The sequence below is a fragment of the Oncorhynchus masou genome, chromosome 15 (assembly GCF_036934945.1).
Source record: "Oncorhynchus masou masou isolate Uvic2021 chromosome 15, UVic_Omas_1.1, whole genome shotgun sequence".
Taxonomy (NCBI): domain Eukaryota; kingdom Metazoa; phylum Chordata; class Actinopteri; order Salmoniformes; family Salmonidae; genus Oncorhynchus; species Oncorhynchus masou.
Genome location: NC_088226.1, coordinates 15,449,954 through 15,468,942, shown reverse-complemented (window position 1 = coordinate 15,468,942; position 18,989 = coordinate 15,449,954). Strand labels below are relative to the sequence as shown.

The window sequence follows — 18,989 nt, the reverse complement described above, 5'->3', positions numbered from 1 at the left end:
TTCGGAAGCTACAGACAGAAAGTGGCAGATAGGCCGTAAAGTCTCACTTTAAAATGTTTTTTCCCCCAATAGTTTTTGTCCCACCAGGAATTGGCAAGAAAGCAGAAACAGGCCCCCAGCCAGGGTAAAACAATGCATGACCGGACAGGCTATGTTGTCAGTAAAAATAGAGTAACATTGAACTAACTCGCTCTATTAAAATAGAAAATGTTTAATGTCTTCCATCCTCTGCAGCTGTGGCTCAAACAAGTCTTACGACCATCGGACGCTAGATGTCTCAGTTACTAAAAGTAGTGAGGAAGACGTTACGTAAGCATTGTAAACAGGAAGTATTTTTGGATAGTGGTGTCTGGAATTTACGGGAGCGCTGTATTTACATTTTAAAGGTAAAAAGATTGTAAGGAAATTAAATGTTGAATTGAGTTATCTGTACGAACATAACAATGGACAACATCACTTAAATATAATAGCTAACTAAATGCATGCTACACGTTAGCATGTAGCTAGCTAGCTACGGTCCTAATAATATCATGTTCTGCTACGTGAGGGAAAACGTCCTACCTCTATGACTTGTAAGAAAAAAGTGTGTGTGTGTGTGTTTCGCTAGCTGCAGAGACATCTGTCATCTGACTTGTTATTCAATTACAGAGTTGCCAAGAGACTGATCATCATCATGGGCAAGAGTTGTAAAGTGGTGGTGTGTGGTCTGGCTGCCGTTGGCAAGACTGCTGTCCTGGAGCAACTGCTGTATGCCAATCATATTGCGGGTAAGCAATTAATTCGTAAGACCTAGCTAGACCAAGGACAATGTTGATGTTTTGACTACACAGATCATCTGTCCCATTTGATATCCCAAAGTGCTCCCCCCACCCCCTAGGCTCAGAGCCCATGGAGACCCTGGAGGATATCTATATTGGCTCCATAGAAACGGACCGTGGCACTCGAGAGCAAGTGCGCTTCTACGACACCCGGGGTCTTCGTGATGGTCTGGAGTTCCCTCGCCACTACTTCTCCTTTGCAGACGGTTTTGTCCTGGTCTACAGCATCGACAGTAAGGAGTCCTTCAAACGCATGGAGGCCCTCAAGAAAGACATTGACCGCTACCGTGATAAGAAAGAAGTAAGGATTTTCATCGATTTCAATGGTAATTGTAAAGCACAGTGTCATGTAGGCGAGTTAAATAACAGCGCAAACTTCAGGACAAAACAGACCCTGCTGATAAACGGCCGTCCTATCGCCTCTGACTGTAGACCGTCAGCCACCTTTATTGTTTGTTAATTTCCTGATGGTCCTACGTGTTGAATCACCACCGCACATCAACAGCCAGCAGGTTATGTACTACGCGTGGCAACATTCGTTATGGTGTGTCTTGTCCTAAAGTTCTTATCTACACACCACACTCCACTTGCTGATATACAGGTGATGTGAGGTTGTGCTAAATGGATGAGATGATCTGTCCACAGGTGAACATAGTGGTGCTGGGCAACAAGCTAGACATGCAGGAGCAGAGGAGAGTGGACTCTGAAGTGGCCCAGTACTGGGCCAAGACAGAAAAGGTGCGTCTGTGGGAGGTGTCTGTGGCAGACCGGAGGACCCTCATCGAGCCTTTTGTCCACCTGGCCAGCAAGATGACCCAGCCCCAGAGCAAATCATCCTTCCCCCTCAGCCGCAATAAGAACAAGGGGAGTGGCTCTGTCGATAGCTGAGGGATTAGGGGGGATGGAAGAGGGGAGGGAGTGAGGATTGATGAAGAATGGGAAAGAGTAGTAGGGGAAACACAATAGACTGATTGTTAGCCTATCACAAATACAGACAATTTTATGTCTGCACAAATGTACACTGACTGAAACAAATGGTTTCATGGAGATTTTGACTGATATTTAGACTCATATTTCACCATTTAGACTGATCTTTGACAACAAGGAAATGTTGACATCAAAAGTAACACATGGATAATCAAGAGGGTTGTTTGTATCATGGAGGATACATAAGGGATTATATTACTGTTAGTTAATCAGGAGATTTGTTACACTACTGGCATGCCATATACTCAGATGAAATATGGCAACTATTTTAGCATGGATGATCTGAATTTTATTTTAAGATAGAGTACATGAAACAAATCCATATTTATTTATTTTTGAATCCCTCCCCCTTTTCCCCCCAATTTCGTAGTATCCAATTATTATTAGTTACTATCTTGTCTCATCGCTACAACTCCCGTACGGGCTCGGGAGAGACGAAGGTCGAAAGTCATGTGTCCCCCGAAACCCAACCAAGCCGCACTGCTTCTTAACACAGCGCGCATCCAACCCGGAAGCCAGCCGCACCAATGTGTCAGAGGAAACACCGTGCTCCTGGCGACCTTGGTTAGCGCGCACTGCACCCGGCCCGCCACAGGAGTCGCTGGTGCGCGATGAGACAAGGATATCCCTACCGGCCAAACCCTCCCTAACCCGGACGACGCGAGGCCAATTGTGCGTCGCCCCACGGACCTCCCAGTCGCGGCCGGCTGCGACAGAGCCTGGGCGCGAACCCAGAGTCTCTGGTGGCACAGCTAGCTCTGCGATGCAGTGCCCTAAATCCATATTTTGAAGAATTAAAAAAACATTTCTCTATTCTTTTAGCGATGTCAGAAATGTTACTGCCTTTTGAGATTGCTTTGAGTTTTATTGTCTAAAGCTTTGAATTGTGGCTGACAGACTAGTCTCTTGGTGAACAGGCTGTTTGAAGAGCTTCCTGCCTGCTGGACAGGCCCTGAAGAGCTCTTGACCACAGCCTAAGCTCGCTGAATCTTCTGTACCTTATCAGAAACTCCTTACTGTCCTTGCAAACCATGGGGTATTCTTGATCTTTGCTACTGAGCTATGTTGGTCAGACGAAATGCAAATGTATTTCATTTTCAAATTATTTAACTGACTGAAGCTATTTAATGCCATGTCAGGGTCCATAGTTATTGTGCAACATTTCATGTGTGTGTCACTGAACAAGAAAGATGCCTTGGCCTAGTTTGGAGTAGTTTTTTTGCTTTGTGACTATTCACAGATCTTTATATTTGTGTTATGTTTTGACATTGTTCATCTCTGTCTTTATGTCTGTATTATTGATGTGCATATTATTTTCATGACACATATTGGGGCATTTATACCCTGATGCAATATACAGCACAGTATTTATCTTTTAAAATGTTCTGGAGACTGGATAATTGTTTGCATGTCGTGTAAACAAATAAAATGATTCGCTCGGCATCTAAGTTGACGCTGTTGTGTATCTTTGATTTGCATGATTTATGAAATAATTAAACATAATACAAACATTTTAATGTCTTAATTAAAATATTCCTACATTGCTGATTGCAGTGCCATCGCCACAGATCATTCCCATGAGCTAGGATAAAGATCTACAGAGATCTCTAAACTTTGCTCAAATCCATCCAAACTCTGCCTCCATGTCAGAAATGTGGAGATGGAGAGAGCGGAGTCAGAGTAGTGTCACAGAATAGCTCATGCATTTTCAAAGGGCAACATTTTAAAGCAGCTTTGATGACCAACGATTCAACTTATTTTCTCTCACTGCTGTGTAGCAGCTCCCTGGGGGGCTGGCGGGTAGCCTAGTGGCTAGAGAGGTGAGCCAGCAACTGAAGGGTTGCCAGTTCAAATCCTGGGACTGACAGGGGAAAATCAGGTAGGAAATGAGCTGGCTCCCAGAAGGTTTCTGGTATCAAATCCTAGATTCCTTCAGTTGTGCCTGCAAGCAAAGCCCCAGTTGTGCCTGTAAACAGCTCCCTGGTTGCTGAGTGTGGCAGCCCCCCACACCCCTCCAACAAACCTGTATGTGTGTCTTTTGGAGGGGTTGGGTTAAAAGCGGAAGTCAAATATCAGTTGGACCTTGTGTGCAATTGGCCTTTTGTTCTTTAGTGGTAATTGCTGTGAGTACATCTGTACAAATCCATTATAAAGGCTTCATCTCTGCCTTTGATGTAAGGTACTTCAGTCGAGATTCTTTGTAGTCTATATTTAACCTGACATTGACAACAGTCAGGTGAGGTATGATTCCTCTCCCCATTAATGAATGGCATTGGTTCTGTGGAATAGACTGCTGAAACATTTATTTTATACCGTTGGAACTAAATATTTCAAGCACAAAAGACAACCTATTTTAAGTGGCCATTTTATGTTGAAACAGTGTTGTAGTAGAGATAGGTCCCCGTGGTGATGAGAATTCTGCCCTACATACACTGAGACAAGGTCAGACATGTTTATGTAGAGCAAATGAAGCTGCCAACAGTTCCACATGGACCTGCTGACTGGAAAGGTTAATGTAAGCTAATGAGAAAACCTCAAGTGGAACGTTTCTGAATTGATACTATACTCACCTTCAGAGCACAAGCAGAATGTTGTTTCTCAGTTAAAACAGGTTGTTTTTAATGGCGAGCCAGTGTGCTGATGATGTTCTTTACTAAGAAATTGTGCATTTACTGAGTCACATGTATGGATCATTATAAACTATCATAGTGTTACAACCCACATTTATTGTCTTCTTACACAGTACATAAGGTACAATAACTTAAACACAAAACAGCCTCAGGACCCTATATAACCCGCCACACTCTCATACATTTTCTTATCTACGTTTAACAGAGGGCAATGAACAATAAAACATCTCACTCTATATTGATCTCCTGTTAAAATGTGACATTTACCACACGGCTTGAAATACACACTATGAATACTGCGGTGGGAGCGAGGAGAGCAGTAGACTTGTGACCTGTCCCCGTTGTGATTTATGAACGCACCTCTTCAACTAGACTACCGCCAAAACCATTTCCCCAAGGATGACACTAAGACAAAAAATACCAAGGCAATGTCCTTTTATCTCTACTCCAATAATGTTTTACTGTCATCGCAAAAACCACCAGATTCATCTTCAGTGCTGCAGCTGAGCATCTAGCTAGGCTCCCCCAGGGACATGCAGGACCAATGGGATTTCTCCCCCTTTCTTTTTACAATGGAGATTATTTATCTCAACCCTGGCAGTTGCTATAGTGACCTTCTAATCACAGCATTTCCCTCCCAGCACTATGTCTTCAAGAGGTAGTGTGTGATTTAAGGGGTTGGATAGAGAAAGGCCAGCACACAGGTTGAACAATGGACTCATGATTTGGCATGATGATGTGCCCCATGTGGCCATTCTAACAGTTTGTCCCCAGCCTCTGGACCAATACAACCCAAAGTCAAGGTCAGTATGTCCAAACAGGTTCCCTGTTATAAGGCCAGATCTTTTTGATATGAAATTCCTCCAGAAAGATATGACTACCATAGCCTGCTGCAAAGATAAGAAGAGATTATTTCTTCCTCTTTACAAGAGAGGTATGAATTTATGGCCATGATTTGGTGGCAAGAGAAAGGTCAAATGTTTCTTATGACATAATGATTTTGATGCTCTGTGACAGATCAGCATTAACCGGGCCCCAAAGCAGTTGGTGCAGCTCATTTCACCTGAATACACAGAGGGCGAGTTTACATAATCTGCTGTAGGACAATACCTAATGAATGTAAACACACGTCATTTTGAACAATGTTTTAAATATGATTTGATCATGCTGCAAAGCGCTGTGCTGTGCTGTGCGTGTGGTGGATCTAACAGCATTGACATTAGAAAGCGGGACATGTTAACAAGTCAATAGCCGGACACTTAAAGGTCAATAAAATACAAAGTGATGCCGAGGAAGTGAAAGATCTAATCGATTTATTTCCCTATCCACCTTCTCCCTCTGTCTATTTCTCTCTCTCCCATTTATTTCTCTGTCATTCATATCCAACCTGGCATTATCTACACAGATGGAAAAAAAACAAACATTTTAAGCAGACTCAATAGCGTATCAAAACATCTTACTCTCTATTCCACCTTACAATTCCTTTTGCACATCATAAAGATCACTGTAGTCAAATGTAATGTGAACATAGTGACAAAGGTGTTACAATAAATACTGGCCACGTCCCCTCATAGAATATCTTCTACATCGTAGTACATGTTTTGTAATGTACCACTGGTTTTAAATGGAACACAAGGGCTGCATTTACACAGGCAGCCCAATTCTGTTTCTTTTTTCTCCCACTAATTGGTCTTTTGGTCATTCACATCAGATTTTTACATCAGAGCTTTTTCAGAGCTGATCTGATTGGCCAAAAGACCAGTTAGTGAAAAAGAATATCAGATTTGGGCTGCCTGTCTAAACCCCGCCAAGCAGCCACAGATATTGGGTCAGCAGGTAGCCTAATGGTTAGAGTACTGGACTTGTAACCGAAAGGTTGCAAGATTGAATCCCCGAGCTGACAAGGTAAAAATGTCATTCTACCCCTGAACAAGGCAGTTAACCCACTGTTCCTAGTCTGCCATTAAAATAAGAATTTGTTTTTAACTGACTTTCCTAGTTAATTAAAAGGTCAACAATAAGTATTGACATGTACTGTATAACTTGACGTACACACTGAACTGACTCAGTGTCCCTGTGGGGTTGATACAGAGAGGGAGGACCCAGACAGACTGACCACCACAGCAAAATAAATGGGTGTCACTCCAAAGTATTCAGGTAGAGATCAATATATCATTGTAGGGGTTTGGGGAGAGGTCTGGCAAGTTTCTTCTGTCCCCACTGGCTTCAGACATGGGTATGATCACTTGACCTTGGTGTTTGTGCTTACCTAACGTTTACACATGGGGAGAGCTGGCATAAGGACCTACAGTGGTAGTGAGAACAACATTGTTGTCCAACTACATTAAGAGAACAGGCTCCCCTTCCAATAAAGGACATGGATGGGAAGCCAACAAATGAATAGCTGTTTGAACAAAATTCACATCATTATGGTATGCTTGTTACAGTTCATTACAATCCAGAAGAGTCTCCAGACAGATGTGGCTTTGGTGATTGGCACTATTATGGCAGGAGACGGACTCTGGCTTCAGTTCAGACAACAAGAGCACATGACACAGGACCTGCTCTGTACACAAAGGGCAGAGAAAAGCTGTGAAGAACAGCGCTGAGCTGAGCTGTGGTGGTGGTCCAGAATCCAGTACCGTTCCATGATATTGTTCAGAACCTAATCTCTCTCCATTATATGGAGCCGCTCCAGAGTATGATGTTCTGCCCACTGAAACCACCTGGGTGTGAATACTGTGCAGATAATCCAGAATATCACCCAGACTGTTGTTCCTCAGCATGCCACTCCTTTCTGTGACAATAGCCCTGTTTATAACTGCTGTTAACATGCAACCTTCATCCTGATCTTGTCCTGATCTTGTCTGTTTACACGTATAAGACCTGATCACAATCAGATCACAATGCATCTTTTAATTGTCTACACTTCTCTAAAATGTGGGCACAATCAGAATGTGAACAAGATCAGGACAAAGGAAGCAGGTTGGAACCAGGTATAAACAGGGCTAAGGAGGCAGGACTCAGATGGGGACTGACACCTTTCTCCATTCGCTTATCTTTTATCTTTGCAGTGTTGAATGCCTGCTGTGAAGACTAGCTTCTAAAATAGGGGGAAATGAGAGCTGTGCTTTGACATCAGTGATATGCAGATCCTATACCAGGAAACTCAGTTCTGAGAAACTCCAGCTCCTCCCACCTCACAGGCAGTAGCCTCAGTCAACATTGCTGCCTTGTAGTTTCATAGCCTGCCATTACATACAGCACATGTTCTTTTACTGGAATAAATGGATCACTGGTAGACTGATAGATAATTGACATTTCACCACACTGCAATTGAAGAGAATGTGATCATAGTGCTTTGTTTTATCCATGGTGTCTCTTTCTATAATAAATGGGACACATCCCTTATTATACTCAGGACTGAGCTCTGTATCTGGGCTGGTCTACTATCCATGGTTCCCTTGGCTGTGCACAGGGATGGAGGAGTGAAAAAGAGAGACACGGACACACCACAATGTCCTCCTATATGATCGTCATATTCCGTGTCTGAACATCTTACATCCAAACTTCTCCAATCCTGTTCTGTATGGCTATTATTTCACTTCATCCACAAGTACAGTGCCAGACCCATCTCTACGGTGATGAAGTTTGAGAGGCTCTGATTGTGTGGTATTAATGTAGCTGAAACTGTAAGCCCAGAGAAGGACAGAAACTGACCAGTGGTTGACACTCTTGGGATATACTGGATAATTACATCTGAAAGGCATTCCCCCCCCCCCCCCCCCCACATCTATTGTGTTGTGGCGCTAATAATTAAATTCCATAATTCAGTTCAACTTTGAACAAGAAGGGAAAAAAAATCACTCAACCACTTTTCGATTCAACATTTGTCTCTTTTGTAGGTTAAAAAACAAGTACAGTAAAACCATGTAAATAAAACAAGAAAAAAACAAGCAAAGTATTTCTCCTTTCCATATACAGCGTGTGTCTGCTGTAGCCTACATCAACAGTCTACCCTCAGCTAAGATAGCGTTTCATCAAGATAAAGATAACAATAGCAACTTTGATAAAATGTCTATATTTACTCTATATTTTCTACATAGATAATTTGCCTTCTCTAGATGTAATTATTTAATAAAAATGTCTGAATACCATAGAGTTCCCATGTAATGATAGATAGATAGACAGACAGACAGACAGACAGAACACTGGAGATCAATAGGCTGGCTGGTTCACTGAGTAACTTACTGTGACTGGAGAGAATCACATTGGTATGGCAAAGAGACCTGATGGCTTGGTTTAATATTCCCATAGACAAAGGCCTCAGAAACATGTACAGAATCAAAGAGATTTAAAAAGATGGAGGAGAAACAGTGCTGGGTTTGATCTAGAAGGGCAATAACATGGTCTTCACTGCAGGTGGCGCTGCTACGTCATACACATGGAAATACTATTGCACTGACTGAACTGAAGGGAACAACATAACTGCATAGGATTTCCCCCATTTTGCTGTTGCTAAAGTAGACTGGTTGGGTGTACGTGTTGGGTTTGGTAATAAACCAGCAAAGAGAGTTGGTGTTGAGATAAATCAGGAGACCCAAGTATTGGGGCCGGTCTGGTGGGGCTATTGAGTGTTTGTTTAATAAAGGTGGGTCTACTTGTTTAGGAGAGAGGGTTATGGGAATATGATTGTGTTCTACTGCACTTGCGACATCAATAACACTGGCTGTTCTGCGTAATCCATATAATTGCCGTGTCCTGCTCCTCTGTAAGGTGAAAGCCCAGCAATGTCAACACAGAGAGAGGGCTGAAGCATCATGAGAATGAGATTGACCATCAAGGAAAAACACATCACAACAACCCATCAGTTCAAATGACTCTTGGAATTGGCCTTTCAAATACAGTACGGTAGGCTGTAGGCTGTACAGCATCTCTGTAGAGGTACAGATACACTGTTCCGAATCAGATAAAGCCATCTCCCCACATCCTATATTCTCCTACTGTATAACCGCTCTAAACACAGACACATTGATTGAACGTATTGCTTTAAAAATGTAACTAGATCTGAGATTTAGATTCAGACCAGTCGCATGGATAATAACAACAATAAAATTGAATCGTTATAAGTTGATTGTTTGTGTGATTGAAAAATGCTAAATCAAACTGTCGTGAGTTTATGAAAAATCGCACCAGGAACAACAACAAAAAACTAGAACATATTTCCATTGCTTTCATAAGTAAATCTGTTTAAGGTGCTTTTAATGTGGTTGCCATGGCACTGTGCTTTGTTTCTTTCCCTCCATTCCTGATGATCCAATCGGTGATCTGGGAAATGTGTTCTCACACCCCCCATCACCCACACATCTCTCTGCACAGTGGAAACTTTTAATCGAGGATTGTAAACCCATCAAGTAATTTCTACCCCTTAGTGGTTTTTTTGAGCAAGGGGAAATTGTCATTCACTGCTATCCATCAGCTCCTGCTGAGATAGCTCAAGAGTAAATTAAGGACTATGGCTCAGGGAGTACAATTGGGGGATCAAGCACTATAAAATCACTGGGATACAGGGAACCATGGCAGATTATAATATAAGACAGCTAGGCTTTTAAAAATGATTTTATGCTGCCTGTTCCGCAACGAGAGAAATAGAGACAGTCAGAACCAATGCACCAGCACTGCTACGGAGCAAAGATATTTAATGAGGCAGATCTGCAACTTGAGCCAAAATCAAGTTGACAAGCTGACCTTTTCAGGACCTTAATGAGTGCTTAATTCTGGGGATGCAGGGTAAAAAATGAATTATGAAAGGCCATGTTGGGCTGTGACTCAGAGAGAGAGAGAACGAGAAAAAGAGAGAGAGAGGGAGAGAGAGAGAGGGAGAGAGAGGGAGGGAGAGAGAGAGAGGGAGAGAAAGAAAGAGAAAAAGAAAGAGAGAGGGAGAGAAAGGGCTTAATCATCTATTCTACACATCAATTGAGAGCTCTGGGTTCCAATGACAAGAGCCCAGTAACGGTTTGGGAGATAGGGGCTTGGTGGAAAAATATGAGTTCATATAGTTCTGACAGATCCCACTCATAGACTTGGGTCCGTAGGACTGCAGATCTGCAGCGCCACATAGGGCTGAAGAAAGTCACAAGCTCAGAGAGCATTGGGCTCACCTGCTAGCATCCCCTATATCGACCCATAACAACAAAAAGCAAGCCAACCAATAATAGAAACAATGTTCTGAGGAGTAGCATGACGTAAAGGGACCTTATTTGTGGCAACCACACTAAACAGATACATCTATTTTTGTTCTCTAATAAATTACACAATAATATTAAGAATCCAAACCAAATCGACCCATGAAATGGCTGTGTAAGAGAGAGGCCTCCTGGCTGAACCAGTCTGTCCCTGGAGGTGTGTCCTGTTCCTCAGGCCACCAACCACAGAAGAAGGAGCAGACAGATAGGGTGTGGTGGAGAGGAGGCAGGGCCTTGGCATTGGGGGTGTGTCCTCCATGACATGAGCAGTTGTTAGCCTCGTTCTCTCTGTTCTCTCCATCCTGGTTTCTGTGGTCTGCATAGTTTGTGCGTGGCGTGGCCCTCGTCATGTGGGTCACAGTAATGGAGGCATGGCAAGGGGGTTGGTAGAGGGGGACAGAGGGATGGGGGGCTGTACTGTGTCATTAATAAGGGGAGAAGATTATGGAGGGGTGCGTGGCCCTCAGGGGCCCCGGGCGGGCCGGAACAGGGTGGGGCTCAGGAAGGGCGTCTGAAAGAAGGTGGTGCCCACCGGGTGGCGCAGAGCCAGAGGATTGGTTGCCATGGTGCACAAGGTGGGCTGGGTGAGGGGGCTGGGCAGGAAGCCAGTGGTCAGGCTCCTGGTCAGTTGCTTCTGGAAGGCCAGTTTGGTCTGAAGGAGAATAGGAGAGAGCAGAGGAGAGCAGAGACAGAGAGTGCATGTCATTTCTTGAAGCGCACACATTTACTCAAAGTAGAGCACACATTTGCTCAGCAAACACATTTCCCAGGGAACATTGCTCTTTTAGCACACATCGTTACCTTGGCTAAACATGCTCGTACATTTCTCCATACTAATATCCGTTCCCTCACCACAACTAGGGGACTTATGAACAATCTCACACAGTCAAGACAAAAGAACAAAAGACTGAACCACAGACACACAGACATGCTTAAACTCCAAACCCTTTACAATATTTACATTAGAGCAATCGTTTCTGGTGCTGTTCAATCCCCTGCACCTAGCCAGTTCCAGTGGTTAAGCCAGCTGTAGCCCTGACAGCCCACTTCTCCCCTGTCCCTGCCTGCCTTGGGCCCTGCCACTCACCTGAGTCGAGAGAGAGGTGAGGTTGTACTGGCTGAACATTTTCTTCATGGCAGACACGGCCCCGCCTGCATACCCAGTCCATCTCACAGTCTGCAGGGAGGATGGGAAGAGGGGGAGGTAGAGGAGATGGAGATGCAGAGGAGGGAGAAATAGGGATGTGGAGGTGGGGTGGAGCGGAGGAGATGGGGACGAGGAGAGGTTCAAGGGGAGGTGCGCACATGACAGGAGCACAAAAGTGATTAATACAGAGTGCTGATTCAGGCTGCATGCTTTGTCAGTAGGGGTAGTGCTGGGGGTAGTGCTGGGGATAGTGCTGGGGGTAGTGCTGGGGATAGTGCTGGGGGGTATTTCAGCCTCCAGTCTCAGGTACAGGGGACCCATTCACTATCACAAAGCAGTGTCCTTAACCTCTCTGACAGCACAGGCATACAGGCAGGCAAGCTGCTTCACAGGAGAGACAACCCCCTAGGGAGTAGCAATGAGGTGTGTGTGTGTGTGTGTGTGTGTGTGTGTGTGTGTGTGTGTGTGTGTCAGGGTTGGAGACAATTACATTAAAATTCAGTCAATTCAGGAGATAAATATACATTTTATTCAGAGATCAAACATGATTGGCCATTATTTTCTTCGAGGATTTTCCAAATGTATGGGTCTTAAACTTGAATTAACCTCAAACCGTGCGTGCGACTGCGTGTGTGTGTCTACATGTAATGGATGTGTGTGTGTGTGTGTGTGTGCGCCGTTTCTTACCGATAAGCTGGAGGTAGGCTGGCTCTTGTTGTGGGGACTGAACTTGGGTTTGGGGGGCTTTCCTGCCAGACGGTCCTTGTGTCTCCTGCTGTTCATGTGCTGAGGAGATCAGAGGAGAAACATTAGTCTGCTAATCTAGTTATTAATGTTGGATTTATCTAGTGGACCATGCCTGATCTACACTGAGTGTACAAAAAAAATATTAAGTTGCTTTTGCCCTCAGAACAGACTAAATTTGTCAGGGCATGGACTTCACAAGGTGTCGAAAGCGTTCCACAGGGATGTTGGCCTATGTTGACTCCAATGCTTCCCACAGTTGTGTCAATGTGGATGTCCTTTGGGTGGTGGATAGATACACACAGGAAACTGTTGGGCGTGAAAAACCCAGCAGTGTTGAGGTTCTTGACACACTCCTGTATGAGTTCAGGAGAGGTGAAGGTCGAGAGCCATGTGCCTCCAAAACACAACCCAACCCAGCCACACTGCTTCTTAACACAGCACGCATCCAACCCGGAAGCCAGCCACACCAATGCGTCGGAGGAAACACCGTACACCCAGAGCCTGGTCTTGAACCCAGAGTCTCTGGTGGCACAGCTAGACCTGCGATGCAGTGCCTTAGACCACTGCGCCACCCGGGAGGCCCGGCACCTTAATATTTTGTCTTGCCCATTCACCTTCTGTATGGCACGCATGCACAATCCATGTCTCAATTGGCTCAAGGCTTAAAAATCTTTCTTTAACCTGTCTCCTCCACTTCATCTACACCGATTGAAGTGGATTTAACAATTGACATCAACAAGGGATCATAGCTTTCACCTGCTCAGTCTGTCATGGAAAGAGCAGGTGTTCTTAAGGTTTCGTACACTCAGTCAACCGTATTGTACACTATCTGAAAAAAATATTTAGAGGACACAAAACCACAAAGAAAACCTACTACAACTTCCCTCTATCTACAGTATGCACGTCTATTTCTCTCTCCTCTGTTCTACTATCAACTGGCTAATCCTAGTTCATCAGAGGAGGTTTTAACAGTGCCATTGGAATACACTACTAAGGCTTGTTGTAGGCAAGGTTGCTACACATGCCCATATATATACTGTATCTTTTCCATGACCAGTTCGTCTGAGAGAGCTGCAAAATTTTCCAGAACCATCCCATCATACGATTACATATACGATTGAATAAACATCACCAGGGAAGCAATTACCCGAAATCAGCCTAGAAAAGAAGATCAATAAAACCATGTGCCTAGATTACAACACCATAAACACGTCAATTAACATACGGCTAACAGCTCTTACAGGCTCAAATAGAGAGTTCTGAGTGAATCACCATACCATCTGATATACATCTGCTTAGTGTGGGAATGCTTTTTCCAGAATGGCTTTATTGTAATAAAGATGCAGTCGCTGCCACTGTGCCAGGTGAATTCAAACACACATTTCCACTGCTAGCATCACCTCAGGAATAGTAAACCTTCTACTGTAACATGTGTAAAGAGCATTTAATAAGTTTGTTATTACATCATGGGTCCTGTGCTACCTTTAAAAGTGGGAGGGATGAGGTAGTGACGCCATAGGCACAGTGCATTCGGAAAGTATTCAGACCCCTTCCCCTTTTCCACATTTTGTTATGCTACAGCCTTATTCTAAAATGGATTAAATAGTTTTTTCCCCCTGATCAATCTACACACAATACCCCATAACGACAAAGCAAAAACTGTTTTTTAGAAATGTTTGATAATTTATTAAAAATAAAAAACAAATACCCTATTTACATAAGTATTCAGACCCACGGACAACCATCTCTGCAGCACTCCACCAATCAGGCCTTTATGGTAGAGCTGCCAGACGGAAGCCACTCCTCAGTAAAAGGCACATGACAGCCTGCTTGGAGTTTGCCAAAAGGCACCTAAAGGACTCTCAGACCATGAGAAACAAGATTATCTGGTCTGATGAAACACAGCAGTGGATTTCGAATAAGTCTCAATGTCCTTGAGTGGCCAAGCCAGAGGCCGGACTTGAATCCGATCGAACATCTCTGGAGAGACCTGAAAATAGCTGTGCAGCGACGCTACCTATCCAACCTGACAGAGCTTGAGAGGATCTGCAGAGAAGAATGGGGGAAACTCCCCAAATACAGGTGTTCCAAGCTTGTAGCGTCATACCCAAGAAGACTCAAGACTGTAATCACCGCTAAAGATGCTTCAACAAAGTATTCAACTTACAGTTGAAGTCGGAAGTTTACATACACCTTAGCGAAATACATTAAATACATTTTTCACAATTCCTGACACTTAATTCCTCAAAGAATCCATGTCTTAGGTCAGTTAGGATCAACTATTTAATTTCAGCTTTTATTTCTTTCTTTCTCATCACATTCTCAAATTGTTTAATTTGGGTCAAATGGTTTGGGTAAGACCTTCCCACAATGAGTTGGGTGACTTAATTAGTATTTGTAGGCCTCCTTGCTCGCATTTTTTCAATTCTGCCACAAATGTTCTATATGATTGAGGTCAGGACTTTGTGATGGTCACTCCAATGCCTTGACTTTGTTGTCCTTAAGCCATTTTGCCACAACTTTGGAAGTATGCCATTCTCCATTTGGAAGACCCATTTGCGACCAAGCGTTAACTCCCTGACTGATGTCTTGAGATGTTGCTTCAATATATCCACATAATATTTCTCCTCATGATGCCATCTATTTTGTGAAGTGCACCAGTCCCTCCTGCAGCAAAGCACCCCCACAACATGATGCTGCCACCCCCGTGCTTCACGGTTGGGATGGTGATCTTCGGCTTGCAAGCCTCCCCCTTTTTCCTCCAAACAGTTCTATTTTTGTTTCAACAGATCAGAGGACATTTCTCCAAAAAGTACAATCTTTGTCACCATGTGCAGTTTCAAACCGTAGTCTGGCTTTTTTATGGCGGTTTTGGAGCACTGGCTTCTTCCTTGCTGAGCAGCCTTTCAGGTTGTGTCGATACAGGACTCGTTTTACTGTGGATATAGATACTTTTGTACATGTTTCCTCCAGCATCTTCACAAGGTGTTCTGGGATTGATTTGCACCTTTCACACCAACGTACGTTCATCTCTAGGAGCCAGAACGCGTCTCCTTCCTGAGAGGTATGACGGCTGCGTGGTCCCATGGTGTTTATACTTGTGTACTATTGTTTGTACAGATGAACGTGGTACCTTCAGGCATTTGGAAATTGCTCCCAAGGATGAACCAGACTTGTGGAGGTCTACAATTTTTTTTCTGAGGTCTTGGCTGAATTTAAAAAAAACTTTCTCATGATGTCAAGCAAAGAGGCACTGAGTTTGAAGGTAGGCCTTGAAACACATCCACATGTACACCTCCAATTGACTCAAACGATGTCAATTAGCCTATGAAAAGCTTCTAAAGCCATGACATCATTTTCTGAATTTTTCCAAGCTGTTTAAAGGCACAGTCAACTTAGTGTATGTAAACTAATGACCCACTGGAATTGTGATAGAGTGAATTATAAGTGAAATAATCTGTCTGTAAACAATTGTTGGAAAAAGGAACTTGTGTCATGCACAAAGTAGATGTCCTAACCGACTTGCCAAAAATAGTTTCTTAACAATACATTTGTGGAGTGGTTGAAAAACAAGTTTTAATGACTCCAACCTAAGTGTATGTACACTTCCGACATCAACTGTATGTAAATGTAATATGTCAGTTTTTTTTATTTTATATTTTTGCTAAAAAACTATTTAATCAATTTTAAAAGAAGGCTGTAATGTAACAAAATGTGGAAAAAGTCCATGAAAATAATTAGTCCAATCAAGAAATCAAGTGTTCATTTTGTTTGAAGAGGTAGTTCTATAGTCTGTCCTTTCAACATCTACTGTAGTGACATCATCTGTCCGTCTGTGTGTGTCAAATCAAAATGTATTTGTCATGTGACAGGATACACTTGAAAAAGAGATTTCAATCTCAATGTGACCTTAAATAAAGGATGAATAACTGATAACCCCACACAAAGCCAAAAACACTGCAGGACAAGGGGCATTTGAATGAGAGTCTTATTTGGTTAGCACTCTCTATCAAGCACTTCTCAGGGTGTGCAAAATTACCTACAAACACTCTTTCCTCTTCTCACCATTCATGTCACGCAAATAGAGCCAGGAGTACTGAGTAGCCCAGAGGGTCATATCTCTCCCTGTCTATCTCCCATACCCCATGGCTACGTTCACAATATTTTCCACTCTTTCCAGCCATTTTGAGCTCCATCAATTCAGAACACTGTCAGGACACATTTAGTGGAGGAGGAAAGAGACCCAGTGTGTCAGATCTCTACATAGACGAGTTGCACACTAGTCTCACTGTGAGAGAACATGAAACCAGATCTTGTCCAGTCCAATCACCTCAGATCCACTCAGGAAGTCAACATACAAAATTATACCTCAGCTGTTTCACTTCTCTCCCCACTGCTGAACCCTGCTCACCCTGTGAAACCCCCAGTCCTCCCCTGCCACCCTCCCCTCGACCCCGAGCCTCCTCACCTGGCTGAGCTGGGTCTCCGAGTTGACGTAGATCTCACACACCTCGCAGTGGAAGTTCTTGCTGGGCACCCCCACGCTGCCCTTTGTGCCCAGGCGCTTGCTCTTGCAGGCCGAGCGCCCCCCAGCCCCCGCCATCTTCCCCCGGCGCCGCGGCTGGACGCTCTGGCCCTCCAGCATTTGTTTGTGCTTCGTACCTGGAGGAGTGGATTTGGAGGAAGCGAATGTCAGATACACTCTGGAGCAGGTACAGTATATATATACACAGTTGAAGTTGGAAATTTACATACACTTAGGTTGGAATCATTAAAACTCGTTTTTCAACCACTCCACCCATTTCTTGTTAACAAACAATAGTTTTGGCAAGTCGGTTAGGATATCTACTTTGTGCACGACACAAGTAATTTTTCCAACAATTGTTTACAGACAGATTATTTAACTTATAATTCACTGCATCACAATTCCAGTGGGTCATTAGTTTACATACACTACGTTGACTGTGCCTTTAAACAGCTTGGAAAATTCCAGAAAATTATGTCATGGCTTTAGAAGCTTCTGATCGGCTAATTGTCATAATTTGAGTGAATTTGAGGTGTACCTGTGGATGTATTTCAAAGCCTACCTTCAAACTCAATGGCTCTTTGCTTCACATAATGGAAAAAATCTAAAGAAATCAGCCAAGACCTCAGAAAAACAATTGTAGACTCCACAAGTCTGGTTCATCCTACGCCTGAAGGTACCACGTTCGTCTGTACAAACAATAGTACGCAAATATAAACACCATGGGACCACGCAACCGTCATAGTGCTCAAGAAGGAGACGTGTTCTGTCTCCTGGAGATTAATGTACTTTGGAGCAAAAAAGTGAAAATCAATCCCAGAACAACAGCAAAGGATCTTGTGAAGATGCTGGAAGAAACAAGTGCAAAAGTATCTATATCCACAGTAAAACGAGTCCTATATCAACATAACCTGAAAGGCCGCTCAGCAAGGAAGAAGCCACTGCTCCAAATCCACCATTACAAAAAGCCAGACTACGGTTTACAACTGCACATGGGGACAAAGATCGTACTTTTTGGAGAAATATCCTCTGGTCTGATGAAACAAAAATAGAATGTTTTGGCCATAATGACCATCGTTATGTTTGGAGGAAAAGTGGGGAGGCTTGCAAGCCGAAGAACACATCCCAACCGTGAAGCACGGGGGTGGCAGCATCATGTTGAGTGGGTGCTTTGCTGCAGGAGGGACTGGTGCACTTCACAAAATAGATAGGATCATGAGGAGGGAAATTATGTGGATATATTGAAGCAACATCTCAAGACATCAGTCAGAAGGTTAAAGCTTGGTCGCAAATGGGTCTTCCAAATGGAGAATGACCCCAAGCATACTTCCAAAGTTGTGGCAAAATGGCTTAAGGACAACAAAGTCAAGGTATTGGAGTGGCCATCACAAAGTCCTGACCTCAATCCCATAGGAAATTTGAACTGAAAAAGTGTGTGCGAGCAAGGAGGCCTACAAACCTGACTCAGTTACACCAGCTCTGTCGGGAGGAATTGGCCAAAATTCACCCAACTTATTGTGGGAAGCTTGTGTAAAGCTACCTGAAACATTTGCCCAAGTTAAACCATTTAAAGGCAATGCTACCAAACACTATTTGAGTGTATGTAAACCTCTGACCCACTGGGAATGTGATGAAAGAAATAAAAGCTGAAATAAATCATTCTCTCTACTATTATTCTGACATTTCTTATTCTTAAAATAAAGTGCCTAACTGACCTAAGACAGGGAATTTTTACGATTAAATGTCAGGAATTGTGAAAAACCGAGTTTAAATGTATTTGGCTGAGGTGTATGTAAACATCCGACTTCAAGTGTATATATATGTCATTGGGGCAGAGAGAAAATTGCAATTTTAAAGCTAATTTCATGCTATTCTACACATTTTCTGTAG

The 18,989-nt window shown here is 43.4% G+C and overlaps 2 protein-coding genes across 2 annotated transcripts in view; one reads left to right on the top strand and one right to left on the bottom strand.

The window, feature by feature from the left end:
- Positions 1 to 279: 279 nt before the first annotated feature.
- nkiras2 (NFKB inhibitor interacting Ras-like 2) lies at positions 280 to 3,253 on the top strand. Its single transcript, XM_064988415.1, has 4 exons — positions 280 to 386; positions 649 to 767; positions 878 to 1,119; positions 1,464 to 3,253. The coding sequence occupies exons 2-4, from the start codon at positions 674 to 676 to the stop codon at positions 1,704 to 1,706; spliced, it is 579 nt and encodes a 192-aa protein (XP_064844487.1). The 5' UTR covers positions 280 to 386; positions 649 to 673; the 3' UTR covers positions 1,707 to 3,253.
- Positions 3,254 to 8,310: 5,057 nt separating this feature from the next.
- The window catches only part of LOC135555723 (zinc finger protein 385C-like), a 231,628-nt gene continuing 220,949 nt past the window's right edge, over positions 8,311 to 18,989 (bottom strand). The window contains 5 exon segments of the mRNA XM_064988411.1: positions 8,311 to 11,158; positions 11,161 to 11,332; positions 11,768 to 11,857; positions 12,515 to 12,613; positions 17,043 to 17,236. Of these exon segments, the coding sequence (XP_064844483.1) occupies positions 11,106 to 11,158; positions 11,161 to 11,332; positions 11,768 to 11,857; positions 12,515 to 12,613; positions 17,043 to 17,236 (608 nt within the window). The 3' untranslated portion in view covers positions 8,311 to 11,105.

Excerpts from the sequence above, each read along its gene's own strand:
- nkiras2 (XM_064988415.1), top strand. The coding sequence starts at position 674 with ATGGGCAAGAGTTGTAAAGTGGTGGTGTGTGGTCTGGCTGCCGTTGGC. Across the intron at positions 768-877 it reads GTATGCCAATCATATTGCGG|GCTCAGAGCCCATGGAGACC; the intron begins GTAAGCAATTAA and ends CCCACCCCCTAG. Across the intron at positions 1,120-1,463 it reads GCTACCGTGATAAGAAAGAA|GTGAACATAGTGGTGCTGGG; the intron begins GTAAGGATTTTC and ends ATCTGTCCACAG.